The sequence below is a fragment of the Leuciscus leuciscus genome, assembly GCF_965113295.1.
Source record: "Leuciscus leuciscus genome assembly, chromosome: 20".
Lineage (NCBI taxonomy): Eukaryota > Metazoa > Chordata > Actinopteri > Cypriniformes > Leuciscidae > Leuciscus > Leuciscus leuciscus.
The window spans coordinates 11,820,493-11,847,788 of record NC_138744.1 but is presented as its reverse complement, the minus strand read 5'-3'; the positions used below and the strand labels follow the sequence as shown (position 1 = coordinate 11,847,788).

Here is a 27,296-nt window from a genome sequence, read left to right as displayed (position 1 = left end):
ACTATTTTTTAGTCGAAAAAATATTGTGCTTTTGTCAAATAAAAATAAAATAAAAAGGGTGTGCTTTCTGCCTCTCCGTCTCCTTCAACTTTTTTTCTGGGGCATGTCTCTAAACAAAACTCAGCGAATACTAGTCACACAGGCATAAGCAATATATTTTTTATAAACATTTAAGTCTCTGCTATTAAATGATCTAATTCAAAACGAAAAGAAATATTCTGTTTATGTAATCTGTATGAAAAGAGAGAGATGTCATTCGTTCTCATGGCTACTCATTACATGCCTACAGAGAGCGCGCAGAAACGCGGGTCCAAGGTGAACGCCCCCCTGCTCAGCAGCCGAGGGTTCGTCCTCCGCTGGGCTCTGTCTACTTTTCTAGCATTTTTCAAATATTGCCAGTGGGTGGAGTCAGGCTCTGACCAGGGGTTGAGTTACCCTTTAAACAAGGCTGCATCATTAAACTGGCTCTGGACTGTCCTGGAACTCAATTTTGCTTGATCAGACCAGTCCAAAAAGGTTGAAGCTTCTCGGTTCATTACTTTAAATTCTAGCTTTCCACAGCATCAGCAGGTTCAAATATCTTACTGTACAATAAAATAGTAATTTGATAACAAATAAAATCATAAAATTTGGCAACATTAAAGAACGTACGATTATATTTGAAAGCATTCGTTAAAATTAACATTTCATACTTTACTTTTTTAAAGTCAGTATGGCTGGTCGACTGTCAATTCACTCTTTAGGAATTGCTGGAGATGCATAGTGTTAGTGTACACCACAAACAAAATAGAGTTTTCATATAGATGTGATGTATTTGTAAGTGGAGCCCATAGACTTTAAAAAATAGGTGGAGCCATCTGGAGTTCAGAAAACTGTGTAGTTGTTGGATTCTCCATATCCCGCCTCTTTCAGATACTGTTCAAGATTGATTGGCTCAGGCACACGGAGAATACTGCTGTCATTGGCACTCTTCTCTCCAGATTGGAGTTTATGCCTGACCTCAGCCAATGAGGGGCGGTCGTGCTCCTTCCACTGACAGCAGGCTTTGATAATTGAGTAACTGGAGAAAAACAATAGCAAATTTATATTTTGAATGTACAAAACAAGCACTGAATGAACAGTAAATTAGAATACAAAAAAAGAAATAAAAAATACAATAATTTTATAAAACAAATGTTTCTAAAGTTGCATTTACAGTGAGTTGGAGCAGTTGTTTGGTTTCTTCAGTGTTTTGGCTCTCTGATGATACTGTAGAAGTTCCTCTGCAGGGATTTTAGCAAAAGGCGCCTCACCTGAAAGTATGGAAAGAGTGTAAAAATAGGATAAACAAAAATGTGAGAAAGAACTTAATGGGAGATTTGTTAATCATTCTATCAGTATACAGTTGACTTACAGGGATAGTTCACCCAAAATGATAATTCTGGCATTAATTACTTACCCTCATGTCGTTCCAAATCCATAAGACTTTCGTTCATCTTCCGAACACAAATGAAGATATTTTTATGAAATCAGAGCTTTCTGTCCCTCCATTGACAGCTACGCAACTACCACTTTGATGCTTCGAAAAGTTCATAAAGAGATCGTAACACTAATCCATATGAATTGAGTGGTTTAGTCATATATCGCTTTATATGATGAACAGATTGAATTTAGTCTTTTATTCACATATGAACATTTATCAACTCACTCATCAAGTATGTTGACTTGATGTGCGAGAACCAATGAGGTTAATTCTCATTTGTTACGCATCATGTTTGAGCTTCCAAAAGAACCAATGAGGTTTGTTCTCGTGCGTCAAACAGGTTCGGTTGTTTAGCTTCTGTTTATATTCACTGATTGCTTTATGAACTTATTGAAGCGTCAGAGTCGCGTAGTCCATTCACAGCTAGTTGCGTAGCTGCCAATGGAGGTACAGAAAGCTCTCAGATTTCATTAAAAATATCTTTATTTGTGTTCCGAAGATGAACGAAAGTCGTACAGGTTTGAAACGACATGAGGGTGAGTAATTAATGAAAGAATAAACATTTTTGGGTGAACTAACCCTTTAAATCATCTCAAAAGAACCAGACCGTAGACTCACCAAGTGTCACCATTTCATACAGCAGCAGCCCAAAAGACCAACTGCGGAAAATAAAATAAAATAAGAAATACAGATATTTTAGTTTGAAAACTTGAAAGTTGCTTTTCCTCATGAAATGTATTGTGCTTTTTACTTACACATCACTTTTTGGAGTGGCAGGTCTCTTGGCCAATAGCTCAGGAGCCTGCCACTTTTTTCTTCCAGGATCTTCACTGTGATTAGCACTTTCTAATGTCCTTGCATATAAATCATCCAAACCCCAGAGTTTTGCAGTACAAATCCTGCTGACCAGTACGCTACGAGCCTTTATGTTGCAGTGGAGAAGATCTTTGCCATGGAGAAAGTCCTACAGAGAAAGAAGAAAAAAAGGTTAGAAGGTGTGTAGCCATGATGTCCAACCTTGAAACTGAGCAAAAATATCAAATGACACCATGATTGGCCAAGATTTTTTAATTTGCTAGGGATTATATTGTTAATTCAAATGCCAGAATGCTTGAATCTTTCCCTGAGATAGTGGTGATAACAACTTTGTACTCACCAGTGCAGAGGACACATGTGAGGCCATGGTGAAGATCTTTCTCTCTGTCATCTGATGCATGCCGTCTGGCCCAACATTATCCTATTTGAGACAGTGTTATTATCATTAACTAAAACTAAAACCATAATTACTGAAAATAAAATAAAATCTAAGAAACTTAAAAACTATAGTAGTATATCAATGATATTGAAATAACTATGGTTTGAGAACATAAAAAATTACTCCCTTTTTTATTTTTATTTTTTACAATAATTTGTAATCAATTGAGTAGTCACTGATTAATGTACCAGCAGACCTGTTGAACACTATAAACAGTGGTTCTCAACTTGTTTTGCTTCAAATCCCCCATATTTTATATTGCCATCAAGCATAAACAACAGCCAATACAAGAAGTAAACAAGGTACCAAATTAATTTGCACCAAAAAAACATTAGGTTTATTTAGATTCAGAATATTTGAGGTCAACAACAGCATACAAATATATTTTAAAAGCATTTTAAAAACAAAAGTCAATGAGCCAATTTATGGCACGCCACACATGACATGCAAAAAAAAAAGATATTGTGGCCATAATTGTTCCCATGACTTATCAATTTGTTCCCAAAATGTATTAATTTAGTTAGTTTCCCCCCTACATGTCATGTGCAGGGCTCTGTACCAATTTATTTTATCATTAGATTGTTTTTTCTTTTGTGTCATATGCGGGGTTCCATATCAATTTACTTGATTTTTTTTTTTGTTCTATATTATTTTTTGCTAATCTGGATTTAGCATTTTTCTCTCCCGTTGTCAGTGACCTACCAGACCTGTCGCCTAAAGCTGTTACACACCAGTTGAGAACCACTGCTATAAAACATCCTGGTCCAACCTCTCACCTGTCTACACCTCCACAGGAATCCGAGTAGATCTCTGTTCTCCATCTCTTCAATAACAGTAATGAGAGGAGCCCGCAGTGATATTACTCCCAGAAGCTCCGGTAAGAAGGGATGAGGCCCTAACTGGGAAAGGAAGGCCGCAAAGCCCAAGAATGACTGACTTTCCTGGTTATTGGCTGAATCTGAATAGGAGAACGAAAAAAGAGAGAGTGAAACTGGAATTCAAGATCTCAGTCAGACTTTATGATCATGTCATAATAAACCCCTCGGGCACCTTTAAGTACACGCAGCACCACATTTCTGTTTTCCATACGAGCTCTATAGAGTGATACGGAGCTTTCTGTCTTCAGAGAGTATGATGCTGGGAGAGGAGACACCCCTTTGAAGTTCTCTGGCAGTCGCTGACGTGGAAGTTCCCTGGGCTTTGAGAAGGCTGAAGCTGCGGCCCCAAAAGAGCCTCCACCATCGATAAAGTCCACGTGTGCATTTAAGGAGGCAGGTTCATGCCTATAGGAGTCTCGAACTTGTGATGTAGGGTTGAACGTCATGTAAGATGTAGTGTCCAGTGCTATTGGCTCACCTTCCAGAGCATTCAGACCAATAGGAGCTACGCAAAAGGAGATAGAAAGAGGGTGAGAGAGATTGTTTAGGTGGGGTGTGACGAATCAAAAGTATGAAAAAAGCAGACTAGGATTCTTAATAAAATATAAAGTCAAATGTCATGTATGTTTACTTAAGTGAAAACAATGAGTATCAAAACCATGCCACTTTGCAAACAATTCCACTGTGTAGAAAAGAGGTGTGCTGAAATGCAGCATCAAATATTTTCCTACGCCCTTGCTACGGCACGTAAGCACAGTAGTTTGCGTGCAGCAGTTACATTTAATCCCTGTATTATGTACAGACATGATATTTTGTTATTAAGAAATGTTTTTGTGATCAACTTTTTCTTAAATTGTGATAGGTACACATACATTTTGTTATGCAACATACATGTAACTGTAACTGTAACATACATGCACATATATACAAAAAACTCAGCATGTTGCTTCTTAAATATATAGTAGCAGACACTCACCATCAATGCCTTGCAAATTTCTCCTAGTCCTGGTTGCTCGACTTGAGCGGGTTTGCAGGCGATCCACCTTCTCAGGACAGAACCTCAGCAGTAGCAGAAACACCAGCGTGACCAAGAAAGCCATCAAAAACAGCACCGGTACGATTATCACTTCCTGTTCATACACCCGTATCTCTGAGGGAGCAGATCACATGTTCATGTTCAAGAATATAAGTGAGATGTTTGAAATTTCCTCTTACAACTTTTGTTACACAGCTGTCAAATGTTGATGATGCCTGTGTTTTATCTGGCAGACATGATATACTCACCACAAAATGTATCTCCAGAATTACATTCCGAATGTGCAGAATTAGGAGTCGTCGCCATCCTGTGCAGAGACAGAATATGTAAAAGGTATGAGAGTTTATAAAAGGTTGGCGAGTTTTTTGTTTAATTAGCTACCCACTTGTTCACCATTTCCAAATGCAGAGAACATTGAAACAATATGCTGTGGGTTTTACAATTAAAAAAATTAAAGCCTCCTTAGGACCTCTTATAATGGCAGTATGACACATTATGTTGACTTTTTTATCATAAAAAGGCTTTGGGCAGTTGAGACGCATCTTTTCTCATCATCAGTGCTTAGAGAAGGTTTTTTTCTAGAATAACCACAGAGAGAATGAGGAAAGAATAATAGAAAATACATTTCACATGTAAATATTTACTATATACACAAGTGAAATATGTGTACATAATGATGGTATCTTTTAAGTATATTCTCAAACAGGCTACACTACACACTTGAGTTTTAAGTGCAATATGAGATGACCTCATTTGTGAACAAACAGTGAACACACCCAATTAATTTTTTTATGAAGTCATTAAAACAGTACATTTGCCATAGTTTGTATGTGCTCATAGCTGTAATTGTCATCTTTGAATGTGTTCTTTTTAGGAACCTAAGTGTGACTAATTGTGTTTTCAGACTGTGAAGTAAAAGGCTGTTTTAGCTCCGTTTAGCTCTGCTTCTCTGACACATACACGGAACAGCCTTTTTATTTGGATTATGATGCTCAACCTGTTTGTCTGCATTTTTCATTCTCAAAGACTACACAACGACACGTCATATACAACTCGCAAAAGCAAATGAGATATATTGTGCATGAATATCTTTACTGAGTAAGTGTATTTAAAAAGTGTATTTTAATAGTGTATTTAAAAATGATCCAATACTTTTATGCAGCAAGGATGCATTAAATTGATCTAAAATGACAGTTAAGACATTAAAAATGTTGGTTTATTACTAATAAATCCTATTCTTTTGAACCTTATATATTCATCAAAGAATCCTGAAAATGTATCATAGTTACCACAAAAATATTAAGCAGCACGACAGTGATAATAATAAGAAATGTTCCTTGAGTACCAGCATATTAAAAATATTTCTGAAGGATCATGTGACAGTGAAGACTGGAGAAATTATGCTGAAAATTCAGCTGTGCCATCACATGAATAAATTACATGACACAATATAAATGTAATTATAGTTATTTTAAATTGCAATATTCCACAATATTACTGTATTTTTTATTTTAAAAATGCAGCCTTGTTGAGACTTTTCAAGAAAAGTAAAAAATTTGTTCCGATCCCAAACTTTTAAGTGGCAATGTAATACTCTCTATAGTGCCTTTTGTCATTCTTTTACATAAATGAGATGTGTTTTGAATTCAATTGACAATAAATACATTATCAAATCATCTGACTGCTAATTCAACACTTAGCCTAGGCCCGCCTTGTAAACACAAGCACCAAGTCACGTCTTGCTAACCCATAAGCACCGTGGTCATTTTGTCTTCAGGTCTCCACTGCCCTACCTGCTGGTCACTGTAGTTGTAGGTGATCTTACTCCGTGATGTTCAGTTTCAGATTCTCTCTATTCATTTCCATGATGAAAATAATATCCCATTGTTGAATTCATCACCGCTGTATTCCCAATGTTATGCAGTGTCATAAGGCCCTCTTATTTGTCCCCTTCCTTGTTTCTGGAGAAAGTCCTTATGGTGTACTGTAGTACTAAGTCTGCTTGTGTTTGTCTATGTCACACCTTTGTTGGCTACTTAGCTCCACCCTCCTCACCTATGCTACTTACTGTTGTTGTTAACACCCTCCTTTATGTGTAGGGTTACCAATAACATTATTTACCCATAAAACGGTAATGCCAAGCCCTTTTTACATTTTACAGTGTATCATTTTCAGCCGTCAAACCCTGTGAATGATGAAATGCTCAGACTCTCTACTATTTTTGTATTAACCTAATCATCTATCAAGTTAAGCATATGTGGCAGTTTCTTTTTCCTGCATTAAACCAAACTGAAACCTGATTATCCAGCTCCTCGAGTTTCTCTAGGAGGGTCAGACATCCAGACACAACTTCTGACTGAGCTAAAGAGGATATACAGGTTTACCTTTCACTCAGTGTTTGTAATTTGGAACAAAAAAGGTTTGTTCAACCATTGCATTCCGTGTATGACAGCTGATGGCTTCAAGTATGACTTAAAAACAATGTGAATTTGCACCAATTTTATTCAGAAGTTGTTGAAATATACAGAGTATGGAGGAGTAGTGATCACATTGTGGTTGTGGGCTTGGTGGGTTGAGGCCCCATCCACTTCTTCCCTGAAAGACAAAAGAAAGAATGATTGGACAATGAACAGTCTGTAATTTCAATATCCAACTTATGAATTTTTGTTTAAAAACATGTCACAGCTCAATAAATCATAAAAAATCATCTATGATGTAACTGTCCTTAGTAGGAAAATACCATTCGGTTCCATCATCAACCTGTTAAAATCAGTTTATTGACAAGCCATAAATAACCGTGTGATCAAACAGACATGACAAAGGCCAATTTTTTTTCAACTTTACTGACGGATAATTCAAAATGCTTTCCATCATTTTGACAGAAAAAAGCATTCTACTTTCCATACGAAGCAAATATGTAGCATAATCGATTAGTTTATAGGTACTGTATCTGATGCAATATGTAATATGCTTCTCATAGAAGATCCCTTGTTGGAGGTAAAGCCTTTCTGTGTTCTCCCCGTGTTGTCGTGCTCAGGGTTTCCCCCACATTCCAAACACATCAGGACAGCTGAAATGAAGATACAACATTTCCCGTAGGTGTCAGTTTGTGTGTGAATGTGTGCAGGGTGCATTACACAGTGACCTCTGTGGTTTTATTGTGTGTTTGGCTAGGACACGCTGTTCTCGTGATGGACTGGCCAACTGCCCATGGTGTGGTTTTCGTGCCTTCAGAAAGAGACCCAACATACGACAAGCGGTGAGGAGAATGGATGGATGGAAGAACGACATGTTCCTCCAACACTAAGTATTAATAAACACAACACCTGTTTCTCCGAACTCGTGCTTGTCAGTCATCCACAAATTAATAAATTTCCAGGTTATTAAAACTAAACATAGACTATGACTGGAAAGTATAGGCCTAGATTATTGCCAACTAACAAATAACTTAAGCATAACATTCAGCACTTTACTCGTCTTGTGAGAGGACATTTTATACCCGTGCAGCGAGTGAAAGCGAGAAGCAAGACTTGATATGACACTTCATCTAGGCGATCAAAATTCACTCATCCATAAATAGGCCTACATGAAACACTTGCGTAGCTTATGTGTGTGTATTACTGGGGGGGTAAAACACATAAAATGCTTTCTGAAACCAATGTGAAATGCAGAATGAGACCCTGCTTCTAATGTTACTCATGCAGAACAATAGGCCCTACATCTATTATGTTACTCCAGAGTCCAGACGCTCACATACAAACTCTTCACATACGTGAGGTAGAACGGGGCTAAAGGCGCACCGCGGTTAAAGGTGCATTTGACTTTATTCTTTTTTAGACCATTAGATGGCACAGAAATTCTTCTCAGCACTTTTCTTAACAACCGCTTTTGTTGATACATGTAGAAATTTGGCTTATCCTTTAAGCGATCACGGAGAGCAACGCAAAGTTGATTCTGCAAATTTAAAAAGTCAATATTTATTTTTTAAAAACTATAAAAATTTATATTTGTGACCACAAATGCTCCCTCATATTTTAAGGGCTCTGTCCTTCGGAGTGAGTAGGCGTAGCGATAATAACTTCCGAATGGCCTACACTTTGAACAAAACGAAAGAAAGGGTGTTGCACACATGCAGCCACGACAAAATGAATGAATCACTCACTATTTTAAGTTATTCCTGAGTTATTCCTGAGTCCATAAGTATTCCTTATATTCCTATAAGTTAAAAATGAAAGAATCGTTCATTAGTGACCCATCACTAGATCACATACGTTAGGCAAATGTTCTACATTGTCTGCCCGCGAACAACTTGACCCGCCCTCAAACACTGTAGCTTTTTCTTGTGGTTTACATCATGTCGAGAAGACGCTGTGACCTACGCTGTGAAAGTAAATTTGGTTTATTTTCACTTCACATAATGTACCTCAAACTGAGTAGCGTATCACTGAGAAACATCCTGCTCAAGTCGTCCTTGCGATGGAGGTACGGGTTGAATAACTAGTTCTTCCAATGTTTCATCATTGGACTCGCGCTCGGATTGATATGGTAAAATCGACGCCATCGTTACTGTCTTTACAGTGAGTACAATCACTGAGCTTTAGGAATAGGAAGCCTCTGGAGCTGAAATTCAGTTATGGTAATAGGCATTTCGTTTTTGACACGCTGTAAGAGGTAGACCAATCGTAACAGACTGGGCCATCTGGCCAATCAGAGTAGAGTAGGGTCGCAGAAAGGAGGGATTTAGAGAGGATGAGTCGTTTGAGAATCAGTGAAAAATGTTGTGATGTGAAATGTATTTTGAAATGTTTTTTGACCTTTGATACAAGTAAACCTGTTGTAGGAGATCTCCAAAACAAAATTAGGAACCTTTAAAATAGCATAATAGGGGCTCTTTAATGCTGTGGGGCTTATTTTGTTCCACAGACCCTGAACAACTTGTTAGGATTCACGGTATCATAAACTCCATCAAGTACCAGCAGGTTTTAAATCAACACCTGGCTGACCCTGTCAGGAAACTTAAACTATGCTATGGTTGGATCTTCAAGCATGACAAAGCATATCTCAAAATAAACAACAGAATAGTTTACTGACCACAGAATGAAGGTTTTGCCATGGACATAGCAGCCCCTTGACCAAACCCCATAACTCTGGAAGGGCTTTGACTGGAGCTGACTCTGGAAGGGCTTTGACTGGAATTAATTATTTGATTATTTTGTTATAATAAAATAGGTAACAGAGTTTGATAAATAGAATGAGTTTATTAAAATATCATGAAACACTAAACTACATTTTCTGATATGTTAACAGGAGGTGTTTGTGTTGCACACAGAAGACAATGTTGGCATCCATTAATTTTAAGCAGAAGAAAACTGGTTGTGAGCTTTTTGCTCCTCCGCTTCGCATCGAGGTCCTGATCACCCTGACGGAATTTATTCTGCGATAACATCCGACTGTATGTACATGATCCCTTACTTAATACAACCCCAAATCAAGAAAAGTTGAGACATTTTGTAAAATGCAATAAAATCAAGAATCTGTGATTTGTTAATAACTTTATTTAACTGACAAAAGTACAAAGAAAAGTTTTCTAATGTTTTCCAATGTTTTCACTTAACTTAATTGTATTTTATAAATATAAACAAATTTTGATGGCTGCAACACACTCCAAAAAAGTTGGGACAGAGCTTATAGAATATCCAAACTAAACTCTTTTGAAACAGTCTACAAAAAGTAGGTGAATTGGTAATAGGTGAGTGTATTGTCAATGATTGAGTGTAAAAGGAGCATCTCAGTCTTTGCCAGCAAAGATGGGTCATGGCTCATCACTTTGTGCCAAATATCATGAGAGATTTGTCAAACAATTCAAAATGCAAGATTGCAAATAATTTAGGTCTTTTACTATCTACCATAATATTGTGAAATGATTCAGGGAATCCAAATCTCAGTACATTTAGGGCAAGGCAGGAAACTTGTTGATTGTGCATGACCTTTGAGCCCTCAGACAGCATTGCATTAGAAACCGTCATTCTACTCTATTAAATATTGCCACATGGGCTTGGGAGTACTTTGGAAAACTGATGTCACTTAACACTGTCTGCTTCTGCATCAAGGAATGCCACTTGAATCTCTTTTACGGCCTGAGCTCATCTCAGTTGGACAGTGGAAATGTGTTCTGTGCTCAGATGAGCATGTTTCAGCTTGTTTTTGGATAAAACAGACATTGTGTTCTCAGTCCTAAGGACGAAAGGGACCATCCAGACATTTATCAGCAACAGGTGTTAAAGCAAACATCTGTCATGTTATAGGGGTGCATCAGTGCAAACGGCATGGGTGACTTGCATGTGTGTAAAGGTACTACTGACGTGGAGACATATATTGGGACTGTACAGAGACATTTAATGACATCTTTCCTGGGAAGCAAGACAATGCCATGCTTCATTCTGCATGTGCTACAACAGAGTGGTTTCTCAGACATTCTACACCATGGGTGTGCTTGACTGCTTGCCTGTAGTCCAGATCTCTCTCTTATTGAAACTCTATGGCCCATCATGAAAAGGAGAATCAGACAATGACGACCAAGGACTACTGTCCTTGTATAAGGCGAGATTGGGCAAAAAATCCACTTGCAAAACTGCAACAATTAGTATCCTCACTTCCCAAAAGATAAAAAAATTCAAATTAAAAGGAAAGGTGATGTGACAGTGACTCCGCAACTTTTTTGGAGTGTGTTGCAGCCATCAAAATCGAAAGTTGTCTATATTTACAAAATACAATTAAGTTGTTCATTGATAACATTGAAAATCTTTTCTTTTCACCCATCTGTTGAAATAAAAACAATGAATTTACATTGTTTTTTGTAAACCATTTTTATTTAGAAGTTTTTTAAATATTTAAGAGTATGGAGTAGTGATCATATTGTGGCTGTGAGATTGGTAGGCTGAGGCCCCATCCACTTCTCCCCTGGAACACAAAAAAAAGAGAGAGAAAGAAATTGGACAATGAACAGTATATCACATAAGATTTGAATATCCAAAGGTTAGTTAGGAATTTATGGTTTAAAACATGACACAGCACAATAAACATCCAGAAAATTGTATGGTAAATATAAAAATATAATAAAATAAATATAATAAAATATAGTTTTTCTATTAATGCACATTTTGGCAAATTATTTTATTATTATTAATAGCGTTAGCAACCGATTATCATATTTAACCGGTTAAAATCCGTTAACCTGCGAGACATAAACACATGATAAAACGTGTGTGATCAAACAAACATGACAAAGGCCAATTTTTTGTCAACAAATCTTTACTCTGTGAATTTCAAAAACACAGGTGGATAATTCAAAATGCTGCTCATCATTTAATGAATAACAAAGCATGAATAACATACCACACTTTGCTCATCTTGCAAGAGATTTTTAAATAATTGTATTGTTTATTATTTTTATCATGACTAGTTGGAGTAGCCTTTCTAAAAATAAAAATAAAAAGGAAAACATAAATGTGTTATTAAAATGTGTATTAAAAAAAAGGCAGTAGTCAGACAAGTTGTTGGTTAATGGGTTAATCAGTTAACCGTCTAGATTCCTTATAGTTACCGATGAAATAAGCCATGAGCTCAAATCTGTCAGAACCAAAGAAGACCTCAGCCTTTCCATTCACATGACACACAATGAATGGAAGACCAAAGCACTGCAAAAATGGGGGGAAACTATGTAAGGATGTTTTATCATATTTTTACCTCAAAAACATTTTGGTGTGAAAGACAAAGGGTGCAGAGATGCAAGTAAAAGCACTGACCTTAAACTCCAGTGCTTCCTTTGTGACACTCTTCAGTTTGTCTTTGATTGGCTGAGATTTAGCGAGGTTCAGAATTTCCTCCACCTCATTGGTTGAGAGACCTGCCTTTAATCCCGCCTGTGCAAAACAGAAAGACATTGGAGACACTTTACAGACAGCAATTTGTTTTATTGTCTTCACAAGATAGAAATGACGTCTCCATGGTAGTGCTAACATATATCGTCTATCACACTTGATTCAACTCAGTAGAGACTGCATGACCTGAAATGGGTGTGTCAGATATAGAGAGACATACAAAATGTGCAGGGCTCTTGGTACCCCAGGACAGGTTTGAGAACCACTGGTATAGAGTAATAATTTAAATCACTGTACCAGTGATTTTTTTTTTTTAAATGAATTTGAATTTGATTTCATTTCTTAATCTTGGGTAGGCTATTTGATACCTCAATGAATGAGGCAGGCTGGGTAATGTCCTGATGAGTGCGCCACATTCTTTTCCACAGCTCTCTAGACACCCTCTCCAACAGCACATCTCCCTTTTTGTCCTGCTCTGCTACAGCTGTCACAAAACGCATCGGAAACAAAGAGTCTAAAATGTCAAGAGAAAAAAGGACAAAAAAGAGATGTGATTCACAAGCACAAGAATATCCTGTTTTAGAGTGTAAAAACATTCTAATTGGATGAGTTTAGTGCCAAAATTTTGCACTTAAAGGGTTAGGTCACCCAAAAATGAAAATTAGCCCATGATTTACTGTCCCCTCAAACCATCCTAGGTGTATATGACATTCTTCTTTCAGACGAATACAATCGGAGTTAAATAAAAAAAAATCCTGGCTCTTCCAAGCTTTATAATGGCAGTGAATGGCCGTCTGCCGGAAGCTAGTTATTTTAGTCGATTAAGTTTTAAATACGGATATTTTTTCTTACACAAACGCATCGCTTTGCTTCTGAAGGCCTTTTTTTTAACCCCCGGAGCCGTGTGGAGAACGTTTATGATGGATGGATGCACTTTTTGGGATTCAAAATTTGTCCTCCATTCACTGCCATTATAAAGCTTGGAAGAGACATTTTTTTAATATATCTCCGATTGTTTTCGTCTGAAAGAAGAAAGTCATATACACCTAGGATGGTTTGTGGGTGTCTAAATCATGGACTAATTTAAATTTTGGGGTAAACGTTCCCTTTAAGTTTAAATTTGCACAAAATATAGCATTTGCACTACTTTCACTAAAAATCTTTTCCAGTAAAACAATAAAAAATTCCCTGGAAACAGCACAAAATTATTTTTGTTTATGAGAGAAAGAAAACAAGTATGGCTTGCATGGCCCATGCATTATAAATATGGTCATGAGTGCCATCGTAGAGAAGCAGTGGCTTGAATACCTGTCCCATACATGTTTGGAGGTTTAAACATAGGGACCCCAAAGTACTCAGACAGCAGCTTCAGATCTGAGGCCATGTACTGAATCTTATTAGGGATAAATCCAGGGGACATGTTACCTAGAAAAAAGAACAAACTTGATAAATCTATAAAAAAAATAAGCTGTTGGATTATTGATCCCAGTAGATTCACATTTATTATTATTTAATAAAGTGATTCATTATAAAAGAGATACATTTGCAGTCTGGAATATCTATTATGTCATTTCCCCATTACCTGAGCCGTGTATGACTCCTCCTAAATATGCAGGTTTCAATTTGAGGTCGATGTTCCAAACATTTCTATAGCGACACAGCACCTTAACACGCACAATCAACACATACATTAAAACATCTTGAGCATATTAGATTACAATTAACTATGTTAATAAACGCATAATAAAAACATTATACACACCTCAAATGCCAGCCAGGAGTAAGGAGAGGCAACATCATAGTATAACTTGACCACTTTTCCGGAACTGAACATCTGTAATAAATAAGCTCATTATAACAATCACAAACATTAATAGGTTAGCATGTGGACAATTTAATATTCCCTGCAATGTAGGGATGCTTCAGATTCTATAGAGCATTTGGACATGATGAGAAGCTGAAGTGTAGAATGATGTCATCAAAATTGTTGAATGAAGTACCAACTTTGGAAATCTTTTCTTTGTTCTTTTGTCAGTTAAATAAAGTTGAAAGAGAAGTAACAAATCACAGATTATTGATTTTATTGCATTTTACAAAATGTCCCAACTTTTCTGGAAATGTGGTTGTATTTGTCCATCATATTGAAGAAACATTTTTGAAGGATATTGGTTTACTTCTGCCATTTTTGAGCACATAAGCTTAACTGAGACGTTTAAGAAGCTGTTGTATCGACCTTAATTTATTGCAATTTTGGTGTTCAGTTTTATTTCGACTTTAGAAAATAAACTTGATTGCTCTTCTCACAAATCAACTTTTTCATGTTTTTTTCACTGGCATGTCTCTTTGGAGTTGAGGACTATAGTGTATCTTTGAGCCTACATTCAACGTGAGTAAAATACTTAAGTACTGTTAAAATCAGATAGACTAATGCCGGGGACACACTTAATGACTAGTTGAAACATTCTAAGACTGAACTGAACACACTTAGTCTGTTTCCAATGACTGGAGCAGATTTTAAACACCGACTGAATGCAACTGTCTCTGACTTGATGCGTTTGGGCATGATCAGTCGTAAGTATCAAATTACATTCATAATCGGCCTTGCAGTCGTTAAGTGTGTCCCTGGTTTAAGGCCTGGTTTCACAGACAGAAAGGGTTTAGATTAAGCCAGGATTAGGCCTTAGTTATAGGACATTTAAGTAGCTTTTATAATCATGCCTTAGAAAAAAACATTGCTGGTGTGCATCTTGAGACAAAACAATGGCACTGACATATTTTAAGATATGTCTTTGGTGTGAAAATTGCTTTCGGTTAAAGGGTTAGGTCACCCAAAAATGAAAATTATCCCATAATTTACTCAAACTCAAGCCATCCTAGGTGTATATGACTTTCTTCTTTCAGACAAAAACAATCAGATTTATATTAAAAAAAAATCCTGGCTCTTCCAAGTTTTATAATGGGAGTTATAAAGCCTAAGAAACATATCCATATTTATAACTTTATAACTATAATCACTGGTATTCCGGTGTCAGAGTTCAGTCTTCCACCGGTACTCGACTCGTGTTCACATTTACATTTTTACATTTAGTCATTTAGCAGACGCCTTTCTCCAAAGCGACTTACAGATCAGGACAAAATTCAGCGAGTCATCATAAAGAGGCAAAAGCAACAACAACGCAAGAAGTGCTCAAAGTACGAAGTTCAGGTATTATTCAGAGTAGCATAAGCCTGATAAGTGATGTTACAAAGGGAAAGGAAAACTTTTTTTTTTTTTTTTTTTTTTCCTATAAGGTTAAGTGCTCACGGAAGAGATTGGTTTTCAGCTGTCTTTTGAATGTTGTCAGGGATTCTGCATTCCGGATGAGGGTGGGGAGAGCGTTCCACCAGCATGGAACTGTGAATGAGAATGTTCTGGAAAGTGATTTTGTGGCTTTCTGTGATGGAACCACGAGACGTCGCTCGTTGACCGATCGTAGGTGTCTGGTAGGGATGTAGACTCGTAGGAGTGAGTGAAAGTAGGAGGGAGCTGAGCCTGTGATAGTTCTGTAAGCAAGCGTCAGTGCCTTGAACTTGATGCGAGCAGCGAGAGGTAGCCAGTGCAGAGAGATGAACAGAGGAGTGACGTGGGCCCTCTTGGGCTCGTTGAAGATAAGACGAGCTGCAGCATTCTGAATCATCTGTAGGGTTTCCGGTGTTCAGCTGTTACCGGAAGCCAGTGATTATAGTTTATAAAGTTATAAATATGGATATTTCCCCCCCCCCCCAAAAAATGCATCTCTTTGCTTTTAGGCCTTTATTAACCCTCTAGAGCTGTATGGATTACTTTTTTTATGGATGGATGCACTTTTTGGAGCTTCAAAAACTCAGACTCTATTCACTCCCATTATAAAGCTTGGAGCAGCCAGGATATATTTTTTCATATAACTTAACTCTGATTGTTTTTGGTTGAAAGAAGAAAGGCATACACACCTAGGATGGCTTGAGGGTGAGTAAATCATGGGATAATTTTTATTTTTGGGTGAACTAACCCTTTAAGACAGCTCAAACATGCATTTTAGCCTGCGACTAGGCTTAAGCCTCGTTTGTGAAACCGGGGGTAGGACTCTTGGTGACTTGTAAATTGTAATGGAGTCATTTGCGCCGTAAGGTAGGCTATCTGTACTTCTACTCAAGTATGGTTTTCAGATATTTAACACCTCTGCACAACACCACACAGCTCATGTTCCCGGGTCCAATAGTATCCAAAGCTGTAATATGTAAATCCAGCATTACACTGAGGGTAATGATTGAAAAGTTCTTTGACCAATAGCGTCCAGGCATTGTACACAATCGACCAATTGTGTCGTGCAAGAAGGCGGGATTCTACAGAGAAAGGTCTACGCATTGAAAATACCATTAGATAAATAACATTAGACAGATAAGGGTCGCAGAGAGCACGTCAATAGGAAAATTATTCTTGGACATTTTAGGCTATATGAAACACTTTTTTAAGGTTAAAAAAGAAGACCGATGATCACCTATTATATAGGCTATGGTAAGAGTTATTTTCTGTGTTCTGCTTCTCCTGATTATTCCTTTTCCGCTGTAATAATTTGAAAAAGACAACAGGCACTGCGCACTGTGGTAAACTCTTCAGATTTAATAATCCATGAAGTCACTTGAATGCACTAAGAATATTGTTCTTCTCCCCAAATCCTCAACTCACGTTTCCCCCGGTTTATGTCGCAATATTCTCCTCCTTTTCACTTCTAATCCATATTGCCAGCGTTAACGGGAAGGTTTCAAATGGGAAAATCGTTATTTGTTATGTCAAAATGACGGAAAGCATTTTGAAATATCGCGCAAAAGTTCTTTGGGGAACCAAAAATGATTCTTTGCATCACTGAAACTTATTTTGGAACCTTTATTTGTATTAGTGTATCACTGCGGTTATATTTACCACGCCCGTAAAATTGCTGAGCAAGATTCATCGGAGCTTTTTGGGGCTATTCATGTGCTACTATCAAAGTATTGAAAATATTTGGATTTTCTACATTGATCAAAAGTGAGCTTATTTTCATCTATGTTACAATTATAGACACAAACGCTCTGGCTTTACAAATAACAGCTTGACAAACACACAGTTGTACTTTTCAAAACGTTGATCACATTGGGTTATCATTTACAGTGCAGGCTGAAAAAAATGGCTACATGAAGACTTGGGTGTTCATGAATAACATAAAGAGGACTGAGTGTGCGGGATGGGATGGGAAGGGAAGTTTGGTCCAAAATTGGTCAAGAGGTAAATAAGCAACTACAGAAAATATTTGGTGGAGGCTTTGCTAGAAAACGCAGATCTACACTTTACTAAATTCATGGGTTCACTTATTTTCCCAAGGACTGTGAATGATCACTCATAGTAGCCTACTCAATAAAAATGTGAAAAGTGCAACTGTTTGTGTTTACCAAATTGTGAGTTAAATTAAGACCAGACTATATTTTATTAGTTAGTGCAGGAATATAGATATTTGGAAGTGCACATATTATGCTTTATTTTTTAAATATTACCTTTCATGTTTGTGAATGTAAAAGGTCTGCAAAATTTTCAAGATCAAAGTGTAGGACAAATAAAGTTATTGTCTCTTAAAAAAAATAATTGATTCTGAACTGCTGAAACGAGTCATCAGCAATAGAGTGGTGCAGGGATGACGAATTTTTGTAGGCCAATCTGGAAGTTAGCATCAGTGTCACAAACTGCTCTGAGACACGAAGGTTGAGGATCCAAATGCAGTATTTATTGAACAGGGTAATCCAAAGATGTAATCCAGATAACATTTACATTTACATTTATTCATTTAGCTGACGCTTTTATCCAAAGCGACTTACAATTGCTATATATGTCAGAGGTCGCACGCCTCTGGAGCAACTAGGGGTTAAGTGTCTTGCTCAGGGACACATTGGTGTCTCACAGTGGATTCGAACCCGGGTCTCTCACATGATTTTGTGTGTTCAGCTTGAGGACGTTTAATGTCCCCGACAACCTCTATAGTGCCATTTAGCCACTTGTTAGCAACCGCTTTTACAAATCAAGTAAAAGCTTTTAAGAATCACAAGAGAGTATTACTGATGTATTTTATATTGTAGAATACATTGTGAAAATACCTTGAGCTTGTGTTCACCACAAACATTATTTCAAGCATTTAACCAAAAACCCATTAAAACAATCTATTGACTTCAGGACAATGAAACCAAAGTGCTAAAATGCTAACTTGTTTCTGGGTTTTGGCCTACAAAAATACGTCATTCCTGTAGAACTCATAGAACTCGTAATTACAACATTTTCTGGACCACCTGACCGCTGCAGATTCATATTGGTGTGTTAGTATAGTATTGCCATAGAAATGTGAACTAGTTAATGACGAGGCTCTTGTCTTTTGTTTGTATATTTTTATATGACGTGTACATTTGAGTATAAATGTATATATATATCCTGGACACACTCTCTCTCTCTCTATATATATATATATTTTTATACACACACACACACACGCGTGCAAAAAAAATAATTGTGCATGTGTGTGTGTCTATACAATATACTGTATACACACAGAGATACACTCACCTAAAAGATTATTAGGAACACCATACTAATACTGTGTTTGACCCCCTTTCGCCTTCAGAACTGCCTTAATTTTACGTGGCATTGATTCAACAAGGTGCTGAAAGCATTCTTTAGAAATGTTGGCCCATATTGATAGGATAGCATCTTGCAGTTGGAGATTTGTGGGATGCATATCCAGGGCACGAAGCTCCCGTTCCACCACATCCCAAAGATGCGCTATTGGGTTGAGATCTGGTGACTGTGGGGGCCATTTTAGTACAGTGAACTCATTGTCATGTTCAAGAAACCAATTTGAAATGATTCGAGCTTTGTGACATGGTGCATTATCCTGCTGGAAGTAGCCATCAGAGGATGGGTACATGGTGGTCATAAAGGGATGGACATGGTCAGAAACAATGCTCAGGTAGGCCGTGGCATTTAAACAATGCCCAATTGGCACTAAGGGGCCTAAAGTGTGCCAAGAAAACATCCCCCACACCATTACACCACCACCACCAGCCTGCACAGTGGTAACAAGGCATGATGGATCCATGTTCTCATTCTGTTTACGCCAAATTCTGACTCTCAGAATGTCTCAACAGAAATCGAGACTCATCAGACCAGGCAACATTTTTCCAGTCTTCAACTGTCCAATTTTGGGGAGCTCGTGCAAATTGTAGCCTCTTTTTCCTATTTGTAGTGGAGATGAGTGGTACCCGGTGGGGTCTTCTGCTGTTGTAGCCCATCCATCTCAAGGTTGTGCATGTTGTGGCTTCACAAATGCTTTGCTGCATACCTCGGTTGTAACGAGTGGTTATTTCAGTCAAAGTTGCTCTTCTATCAGCTTGAATCAGTCGGCCCATTCTCCTCTGACCTCTAGCATCAACAAGGCATTTTCGCCCACAGGACTGCCGCATACTGGATGTTTTTCCCTTTTCACACCATTCTTTGTAAACCCTAGAAATGGTTGTGCGTGAAAATCCCAGTAACTGAGCAGATTGTGAAATACTCAGACCGGCCCATCTGGCACCAACAACCATGCTACGCTCAAAATTGCTTAAATCACCTTTCTTTCCCATTCTGACATTCAGTTTGGAGTTCAGGAGATTGTCTTGACCAGGACCACACCCCTAAATGCATTGAAGCAACTGCCATGTGATTGGTTGATTAGATAATTGCATTAATGAGAAATTGAACAGGTGTTCCTAATAATCCTTTAGGTGAGTGTATATAATATATAATTATAATAATACACACATTATGTAAACAAAGACGTTAGATGTGATTACTAATGTGATTAGTAATTATATAATTACTAACAAGACTTTTTAACAGTTCATTTTATTGTGTATATATATATATAAACATATAATGTATGTATGTATGTGTGTGTACTGCAATTTTTTATTTTAATAGGAAAGAGCATTGTAAAAGTGTTAGCTATAGGGCAATTCCACGCAAAACTGTCACATCCATAACGCCAACACAATGCCATGGTATTTAGTTGGCGTTATGGATGTGACAGTTTTGCGTGGAATTGCCCTATAGACTAACACTATCAACAGCTATTGATATTCGAAATAGTAAACAAAAAGTAAGTTCTATCAGCCCAGACAGAGGCAGGGGATGTGCAGGACGCAGGAGACAAAGCAATGTTAAAAATGCTATGTCAAAATAATTTTTGTTCAAATCTGTTAATTTATCTCAAAATGTAAAAAATTATGTTCACATGAAAAGTTCTAGTATCATGTTTATAAATACGGTACCTTTTTGCAATTATCTGCTTTTTTGCAAAGAAAAAGAAAAAAGGTTCAGGCCCTTTAGTTCTTGATTCTTTACTCTTAGGACATTGACTTCTCTGCAGGCCATTTACATTTTTTTTCATCAATTTACATCAATTGCTAAAAAGCACCAGTCAATACTGAAGTCTTACAGGTATATAATAAATCATAATAAGTATAATATTATGCAATCTTGCAGGACAAGTACGTGGATCAACCTACAGGACTCCATCAGGAATTTACCCGTAGGATTTTGATTTTGTCATGCAGAATTCCTTCATCATCCGTTTAAAGACAACTACAATCCTTCAAGATCCCTGCAAGACTTTTAAGATAAGTATGGTCTCTGTGGGAATAAGTGATGTAGAGAAAAAGTGTGAAACTGTTAAATATGTATATGTGGATTTATCTGCTTTGTGAGTCTGTATCCCCGTAAAAATAAAATAAAAATAAATGTATCTCCACTCAGCCATGATTTTTATGTTTTTATTGCCAATTAAATTATAATCAAATAACTTACATATCAAAATTCAGTTGAACAGAAATAAGAAAAATGCATCTTCTTCAGAAAGATGAACTTTAAAACATTCCAAGATAAAAAATAAAAGAGTGAACTACATTCTCTTTCTTCAACCCACAGAAATAACATCAGTAAAAAATCTTGGGGAAAGTGCTTTTACAAGGTACACAGATGAAGCATTTCTCTGAAATGTATTTCTTACCTTGTTTGTTATAAACAATAATTTTAAGCAAGGCATATTTGCACTAAGTGCACTCGAGACTTGATTGCCATGACTTTTTCCATGATTTAATGTACTGGGTAAATTCCAGGTTGGTACGTTTTGACCCGTTCCCTTGGCTAAAATCCATATCACATGCTAGCATGCTGCTTGTACTATTTCTGTCATGTATTTATATGGAAGAAATAGAGTACTATGCTAGTGTGCAGTTTTAAATTCAGTAAAACCGTGAAACGCAATGAAGTTAAGCTTAGTTAGAAGCACAGATTCAAAGGAATATCACATACGTATTGCAAAGAAAGAAAGCTGCTGCAGCAAAAAGGATAATTCTTGATACTTGTGATACTTTTATTTTATTGACTTATTTTTGCAAATACATGTGGCATGATTTTGTCTCTACAGTTGACCTGAAAACATTGACCAATTGTAAGCATTAAGAATAAGATACTAAGCTTTAAAAAAGCTTATTAAATATTTTGCTGTGATTTCGATAGTTGCTTGATATGAAATTTGAAGGTGTCCTTGAATAAGTCCTCGAATCTGATGTTCATAAGAGTTGAGAACCATGGCTGATGTGCTAAGACTTTTTAGCAGCTGCATTTGTTTACGGTTTTCACACTTGAAAACTGGAAAATTGTATTAAAATGCATGTCCTCAACTTACCCTTAGCTAGCGTTAGTAACCCTTCGCCCTCTTACTCGGTTTCTTCTTCTGATTCTGTTTAATAGCGGTTGTCAGACTAGTTTATAGTGCTTTTCTGCCACCTACTAGACTGGAGTAAGGATCGACAATGTATATGTAGTATATTACCCATATTAACTGAAATACAGCTTTGCCATCACAGAAATAAATTACATTTTAAAATATGTTAAAATAGAAAACATTTATTTTAAATTGTAAGAACATTTCACATTCTTACTGTTTTTACTGTATTTTTGATCAAATAAATGCAGCCTTGATAAGCATATAGACATAAATCTTATTTCTGTCTCCATGGCTTTCCTTTATTATTTTGTGTGTTTATGTTTGCTGTTGAATAAAAACAGTGAATTTACATCAAATGACATTTTATTTAGAAGTTGTTGAAATATGGAGTATGGAGGAGTAGTGATCACATTTTGGCTGTGGGTTTGAGAGGCTGAGGCCCCATCCACTTCTCCCCTGGAACACAAAAAGAAAGAAAGTGATTGGACAATGAACAGTATATAACCTAAGATTTTAATACCCCAAGATTACTTCAGAATTTATGGTTTAAAACATGATAAAGTGCATGAATAAACCATCAAGTAAACTGGGTATGATAAATATAACCATTATCCTATCTAATAAAAGAAGTAGAAATCCAAAGTTACCGATGCAATGAGCCATGAGCTCAAATCTGTCAGAGCCAAAGAAGACCTCAGCCTTTCCATTCACATGACACACAATGAACGGAAAACCAAAGCACTACAAAAACGGAAGGGAAAATCACTGTAAGGAACATTTTAGTTAGAAAGACAAAGGGTGCAAAGACGCAAGTAAAAGGCACTGACTCTATACTCCAGTACTTCCTGTGTGGCACTCTTTAGCTTGTCTTTGATTGGCTGAGATTTGGCGAGGGTCAGAATTTCCTCCACCTCATTGGCTGAGAGACCTGCCTTTAATCCCGCCTGTGCAAAACAGAAAGGCAAGACATTAACATACTGAAGTCAAAGTCAGTGGTGAAGTACAATGGATGATATCAAGAAATGTTTTCATGTATATAGTTTTATGAAGTATTAGAACGAAGATTAACATGTCAATTTACTGACTGAAAACTGGCATTCAGATCTGCCACCATTTAGTTATCAACGCCCAACTTCCTAAAATCCAATCAATTCCCAAAAGACAAAATCAAGTCCCGGCCTACATTCTGATATACGTAACAATTGGGAAGAAAAGTCTATCGCAACTTCCATTTCATGCTGACTTCAAAGAGCGCTAATCTAGGGTATTTGATACCTCAATGAATGAGGCAGGCTTGGTAATGTCCTGATCAGTGCTCCAGATTCTTTTCCACAGCTCTCTGGACACCCTCTCCACCACCACGTCTCCCTCTTTGTCCTTTTCTGCAACAGCTGTCACAAAACGCATCGCATTCAAAGAGCCTACATGTAAAGAGAAAATAAAAGAGTAAAGTGATTTACCTAGAACTTCTTGTTTTAGAACACAAGTATGGCTTGCATTGTGCATGTGGTCATCAGTGTCATCGTAAAGAAACAGTAGTTTGAATACCTTTCTCAAACATCGCCTCAAAAGGATTTGAAGGTGGATTCAAAGGGACCACAAAGTACTCAGACAGCCGTTTCAGATCGGTGTTCATGTAATAAAACTTATTAGGGACCACTCCAGGGGGGCGGTTATCTAGAAATAGAAGAAACTTGATAATGTATTATCTTGTCATCTATCAAAGCACAATGTCACATACATCCGTCAACATTAATTTAGAAAAATATATATAATAATACGTTTTAAAGGGGACATATCATGAGAATCTGACTTTTTCCATGTTTAAGTGCTATAATCGGGTCCCCAGTGCATCTACCAACCCAGAACATGTGAAAAATGACAACACAGCATGTCAAAAAATAAGCCGATCAGATTTCGCTCCCCTTCTGACGTAGGAAAGGGGATCTTATAATATTACCGCCCCTTAATCTGCACGTTTCCACCCACAGCACCGCCATTTGGTTGTTGCAAGCGACAAGTGTAACCAGTTCTAATGCAATGGCAAAAGTTCCAGCAACGGATCTCTCTCTCAGGCTTCATCCTTGTGGTATTTTGACCAAAAAATGTCACAGCTGTCTTAAAGATCTCAGATGACTGTGTCAACTTGTGTCAACAAACGTCCAGGTGCAGTCTAAAAGTTGCAACCTCTTATGAGTCTCTCCATTAGGCTGCACTCTGGTACTGGTTATTTCTGTGATTTTAGATGAGATTTGCGTGTTTTGTTATTGCTTGAGTATCCAAAGCTCGTGTAAAGGATCGGCGGTCTTCTGAAGGGAGGCCGGGAGCAGCACCTCATTTGCATTTAAAGGGACACACACAGAAACAGCGCTTTTTTGTTCACAACCAAAAAGGGGCAAATTTGACAAGCTATAATAAATGATCTGGGGGCACCATAGATTTATATTACATCTTGTGAAAAGGGACATAACATGTCACCTTTAAAACTATATAAAACTAACAGAATCTAGTTGTTTGTAATGGTTTTCAGGTTGCGACAAATAATTATCACAGGTAGGTGACGTAACGTTCTCATGACGGTATGAAGGTTAATGTGACGTGTTGTGGAAAAAGTCTTCTTCTCTTTGCAAAAGGTACCCAAGTCACGGAGTTCCAGATGCCAAAACTTAGACTTTATTGGTTGAGACAACAAAGCTGAGATGCCTGCAGAACATCTGACAATCTCACTCGTAGCCCATCTTCCTTCGCCTGCCCCAATTCATTTCCTATCATTCTGGCTTCTTTTTAATAGTGGCGTGCCGCCAGCTGGTCTGTTTTTAAAAAAGAAACATTAAACAAGAGAACATTGAAGGCCATGCAAATCAAAAGAGCAGTTTTTAATCATTGTCCAGGTGCAAGTTTGTACTCTGACCCACAGTTGTGGGTCATAGTGACTGAGGCCAAAAGCCTCCTGGTTTTATTCACATAGTACCCAGACTTTTCTACAAACATATCTTAATGTTTAATAAAATTACACAATACATGTTTTATACTTTTTTATATTTGTTATTTTTAAATGCAATTATGTGTCCCGTTATATTTATATGTGTGTACTGAATGCTTCAATGCCAAGGTAAATTCCTTGTATGTGCACACTTGGCAATAAAGCTCTTTCTGATTATGATTTTTGTATATTTTGTGATTGTGGACATGTTATTTCTTTATTACCTGAGCCTTGCATGACTCCCCCTAAAAATGCTGGTTTAAATTTGAGGTCGATGTTCCAAACATTTCTATAGCGACACAGCACCTTAAAACACACAATCAATACAAACATGAAAACATTAAGCAGCATGGATTTCAATTAACTATATAAAGGGGCGAAAACATAATGTACCTCAAATGCCAGCCAGGAATACGGAGAAACGACATCATAAAACAACTCGACCACTTTTCTGGGACTGGACATCTGTAACGAATAAGTATATTCGCATCTCCCAACATACGCTAAAAAGTATTCAAACAATGTCATTTACATGCATGCGCAGTACACATTACCCTTGGCGACAGTCAGTCTCACTGCTGTACTTGAAAAGAAACTGTGAAAGTTCAACACAATTAGATCGAGAAACAAATAGACCCACTGTTTATGGCAGAATATCGCTCATTTGCTACGACAGTCTAGCAACGATTGTTTAAATTATATTAACTACAATAAATTGTATGTATAAATTGTGAACGACCTTCAGCAGGTACGTTCGTGTTGGGCGATTTCGCCTTTGGCTTTGACACTGCTTGAAGCTTCGAAAAAAAAATGAATCTTTTATTTCGAATCAGTGGTTCAGAGCGTGTATCAAACAAAGTCACGTGATTTCAGTAAACGAGACTTCATAACTGTTTCAAACGTTTCGAAATTTCAATGGTTTTCTGCTGGGGGACGATCTCTGTAAACTCATGCATAATGCGGATTAACTTAGATCGCCCTCAAGTGTCTATGGGTTTTACCCATTTTACCTGATCTCTGATCAGATGTATACATTTGTTCACGTTAAACATTAGTATAATTAAAATGAATAATAGTACTGGTTAGTAGTCTCTTATTGGCCTGTGATTAGATGCGCAATCCATGATGCAACAAACAAAACACGCCTTGAAAATTGATAAAAGAGCACATATTACATAGACACTTGATATTTAATCTTATTAGATAATTAGTTCATTGCAATTAAAAGATTTTACTTTCAATAAAACATTTGCATTGTGTTTGTAAAAGGTGTTTTATGCATGTTTGGTCTGAGTTTTTGTTACATTTCCACTGTTCTGACCAGCAGGGTTCACTAGCGTGTGGTGTTTCGAACGCTTCGAAACAGTGAATCATTTTGCGAAGCAATTGGTTCACTTGATTCGAAGCTTTAAAAAGCTTCGTTTCTCCCAGAGCCACGGCTCTGGTTTCTCCCATAACATCTTCCGAAATAGGCGTGAGCAGCACGTAAAGTTCAGAATTTATAAAACAATTTTTAGACCTGCTGAAGTAAAAAGCAAATGCAATAAAGATAACTGGCTTCTGATTAAAAACTAATCGTCAGCCATTTTTTTGCACGATAACCTTTCGATTTGAAACAATTATTATTATTTTTATACTTTTTTAAATACATTTTTATTATAATAACATGACAGTGCTGAGATTGAACGAATGCAGTTACAATTTAAGTAAATGGAATTAGTTTAATACCAACGAATTCTATGTTTCCGTAGTGCTTGAACTCCTTCACCGATGCTCCACCCCCAAGCAGTCAAAGTGAAGGTTCCCGTCTGTTAGATTTTTAGGTCGCCAGATTTTTTTATTTTTTTTTTATTTTAGTTAGTACGTTTTGTTATGTTGGATATATGGAAAAATAAATGACGTTTATAATGTAAACATCATAAATACCATAAGCACAAATGTTCTGCAAATTGTGAACCTGCAGTTTTTCTGATATTCTAATATATTTTAAAAAGTA

At 37.1% G+C, this 27,296-nt stretch overlaps 3 protein-coding genes and 2 long non-coding RNA genes across 8 annotated transcripts; 2 read left to right on the top strand and 3 right to left on the bottom strand.

Moving 5' to 3' along the window:
* Nucleotides 1-849: 849 nt before the first annotated feature.
* Nucleotides 850-6,632, bottom strand: styk1b (serine/threonine/tyrosine kinase 1b). Its single transcript, XM_082148740.1, has 10 exons — nt 6,425-6,632; nt 4,880-4,938; nt 4,572-4,745; nt 3,768-4,100; nt 3,494-3,675; nt 2,619-2,699; nt 2,218-2,426; nt 2,081-2,121; nt 1,196-1,292; nt 850-1,060 (listed from the first exon to the last, which is right to left on the bottom strand). Exons 2-10 carry the CDS (start codon nt 4,935-4,937, stop codon nt 865-867), a joined length of 1,371 nt encoding a protein of 456 aa, XP_082004866.1. The 5' UTR covers nt 4,938; nt 6,425-6,632; the 3' UTR covers nt 850-864.
* Nucleotides 4,758-10,021, top strand: LOC309483101. Its single transcript, XR_014200494.1, has 3 exons — nt 4,758-4,964; nt 7,806-7,938; nt 9,939-10,021. It is a non-coding gene; the product is annotated as an uncharacterized lncRNA (long non-coding RNA).
* On the bottom strand, nt 9,939-22,526 carry LOC309483099 (glutathione S-transferase kappa 1-like). 3 transcript variants are annotated; one of them, XR_014200492.1, is made up of 8 exons: nt 14,274-14,345; nt 14,094-14,175; nt 13,820-13,936; nt 12,880-13,025; nt 12,437-12,553; nt 12,235-12,328; nt 11,025-11,591; nt 9,939-10,021 (listed from the first exon to the last, which is right to left on the bottom strand). XR_014200492.1 is itself a non-coding variant. In XM_082148744.1 (8 exons), exons 2-8 carry the CDS (start codon nt 14,343-14,345, stop codon nt 11,542-11,544), a joined length of 678 nt encoding a protein of 225 aa, XP_082004870.1. In that variant the 5' UTR covers nt 22,276-22,526; the 3' UTR covers nt 11,464-11,541. The 3 variants fall into 3 exon arrangements, 2 of the variants coding, with proteins under 2 accessions (XP_082004870.1, XP_082004871.1); XM_082148744.1 differs by lacking the exon at nt 9,939-10,021 and adding an exon at nt 22,276-22,526 and having other exon boundaries at nt 11,464-11,591; XM_082148745.1 differs by lacking the exons at nt 9,939-10,021; nt 12,235-12,328 and adding an exon at nt 22,276-22,526 and having other exon boundaries at nt 11,464-11,591.
* LOC309483102 lies at nt 16,278-22,655 on the top strand. Its single transcript, XR_014200495.1, has 2 exons — nt 16,278-17,045; nt 21,072-22,655. It is a non-coding gene; the product is annotated as an uncharacterized lncRNA (long non-coding RNA).
* Nucleotides 22,656-22,662: 7 nt separating this feature from the next.
* gstk1 (glutathione S-transferase kappa 1) lies at nt 22,663-27,091 on the bottom strand. Of its 2 annotated transcripts, none has more exons than XM_082148743.1 (9): nt 27,029-27,091; nt 25,855-25,895; nt 25,694-25,765; nt 25,525-25,606; nt 23,866-23,994; nt 23,593-23,738; nt 23,145-23,261; nt 22,965-23,058; nt 22,663-22,773 (listed from the first exon to the last, which is right to left on the bottom strand). In XM_082148743.1, the coding sequence occupies exons 3-9, from the start codon at nt 25,763-25,765 to the stop codon at nt 22,724-22,726; spliced, it is 690 nt and encodes a 229-aa protein (XP_082004869.1). In that variant the 5' UTR covers nt 25,855-25,895; nt 27,029-27,091; the 3' UTR covers nt 22,663-22,723. The 2 variants fall into 2 exon arrangements, with proteins under 2 accessions (XP_082004869.1, XP_082004868.1); XM_082148742.1 differs by lacking the exon at nt 27,029-27,091 and adding an exon at nt 26,040-26,951.
* Between the last annotated feature and the right edge of the window lie 205 nt (nt 27,092-27,296).

Excerpts from the sequence above, each read along its gene's own strand:
- LOC309483099 (XM_082148744.1), bottom strand. The coding sequence starts at position 14,345 with ATGTTCAGTTCCGGAAAAGTGGTCAAGTTATACTATGATGTTGCCTCT. Across the intron at positions 13,026-13,819 it reads TCCAAACATGTATGGGACAG|ACTCTTTGTTTCCGATGCGT; the intron begins GTATTCAAGCCA and ends TTGACATTTTAG. Across the intron at positions 11,592-12,234 it reads GCTCATGGCTTATTTCATCG|GGGAGAAGTGGATGGGGCCT; the intron begins GTAACTATAAGG and ends TTTGTGTTCCAG.
- styk1b (XM_082148740.1), bottom strand. The coding sequence starts at position 4,937 with ATGGCGACGACTCCTAATTCTGCACATTCGGAATGTAATTCTGGAGAT. Across the intron at positions 4,101-4,571 it reads AAATTTGCAAGGCATTGATG|CTCCTATTGGTCTGAATGCT; the intron begins GTGAGTGTCTGC and ends CCTTTTGCGTAG. Across the intron at positions 1,293-2,080 it reads GTATGAAATGGTGACACTTG|GTGAGGCGCCTTTTGCTAAA; the intron begins GTGAGTCTACGG and ends CCATACTTTCAG.
- gstk1 (XM_082148743.1), bottom strand. The coding sequence starts at position 25,765 with ATGTCCAGTCCCAGAAAAGTGGTCGAGTTGTTTTATGATGTCGTTTCT. Across the intron at positions 23,262-23,592 it reads AGCCTGCCTCATTCATTGAG|GCGGGATTAAAGGCAGGTCT; the intron begins GTATCAAATACC and ends TGTTTTGCACAG. Across the intron at positions 22,774-22,964 it reads GCTCATGGCTCATTGCATCG|GGGAGAAGTGGATGGGGCCT; the intron begins GTAACTTTGGAT and ends TTTGTGTTCCAG.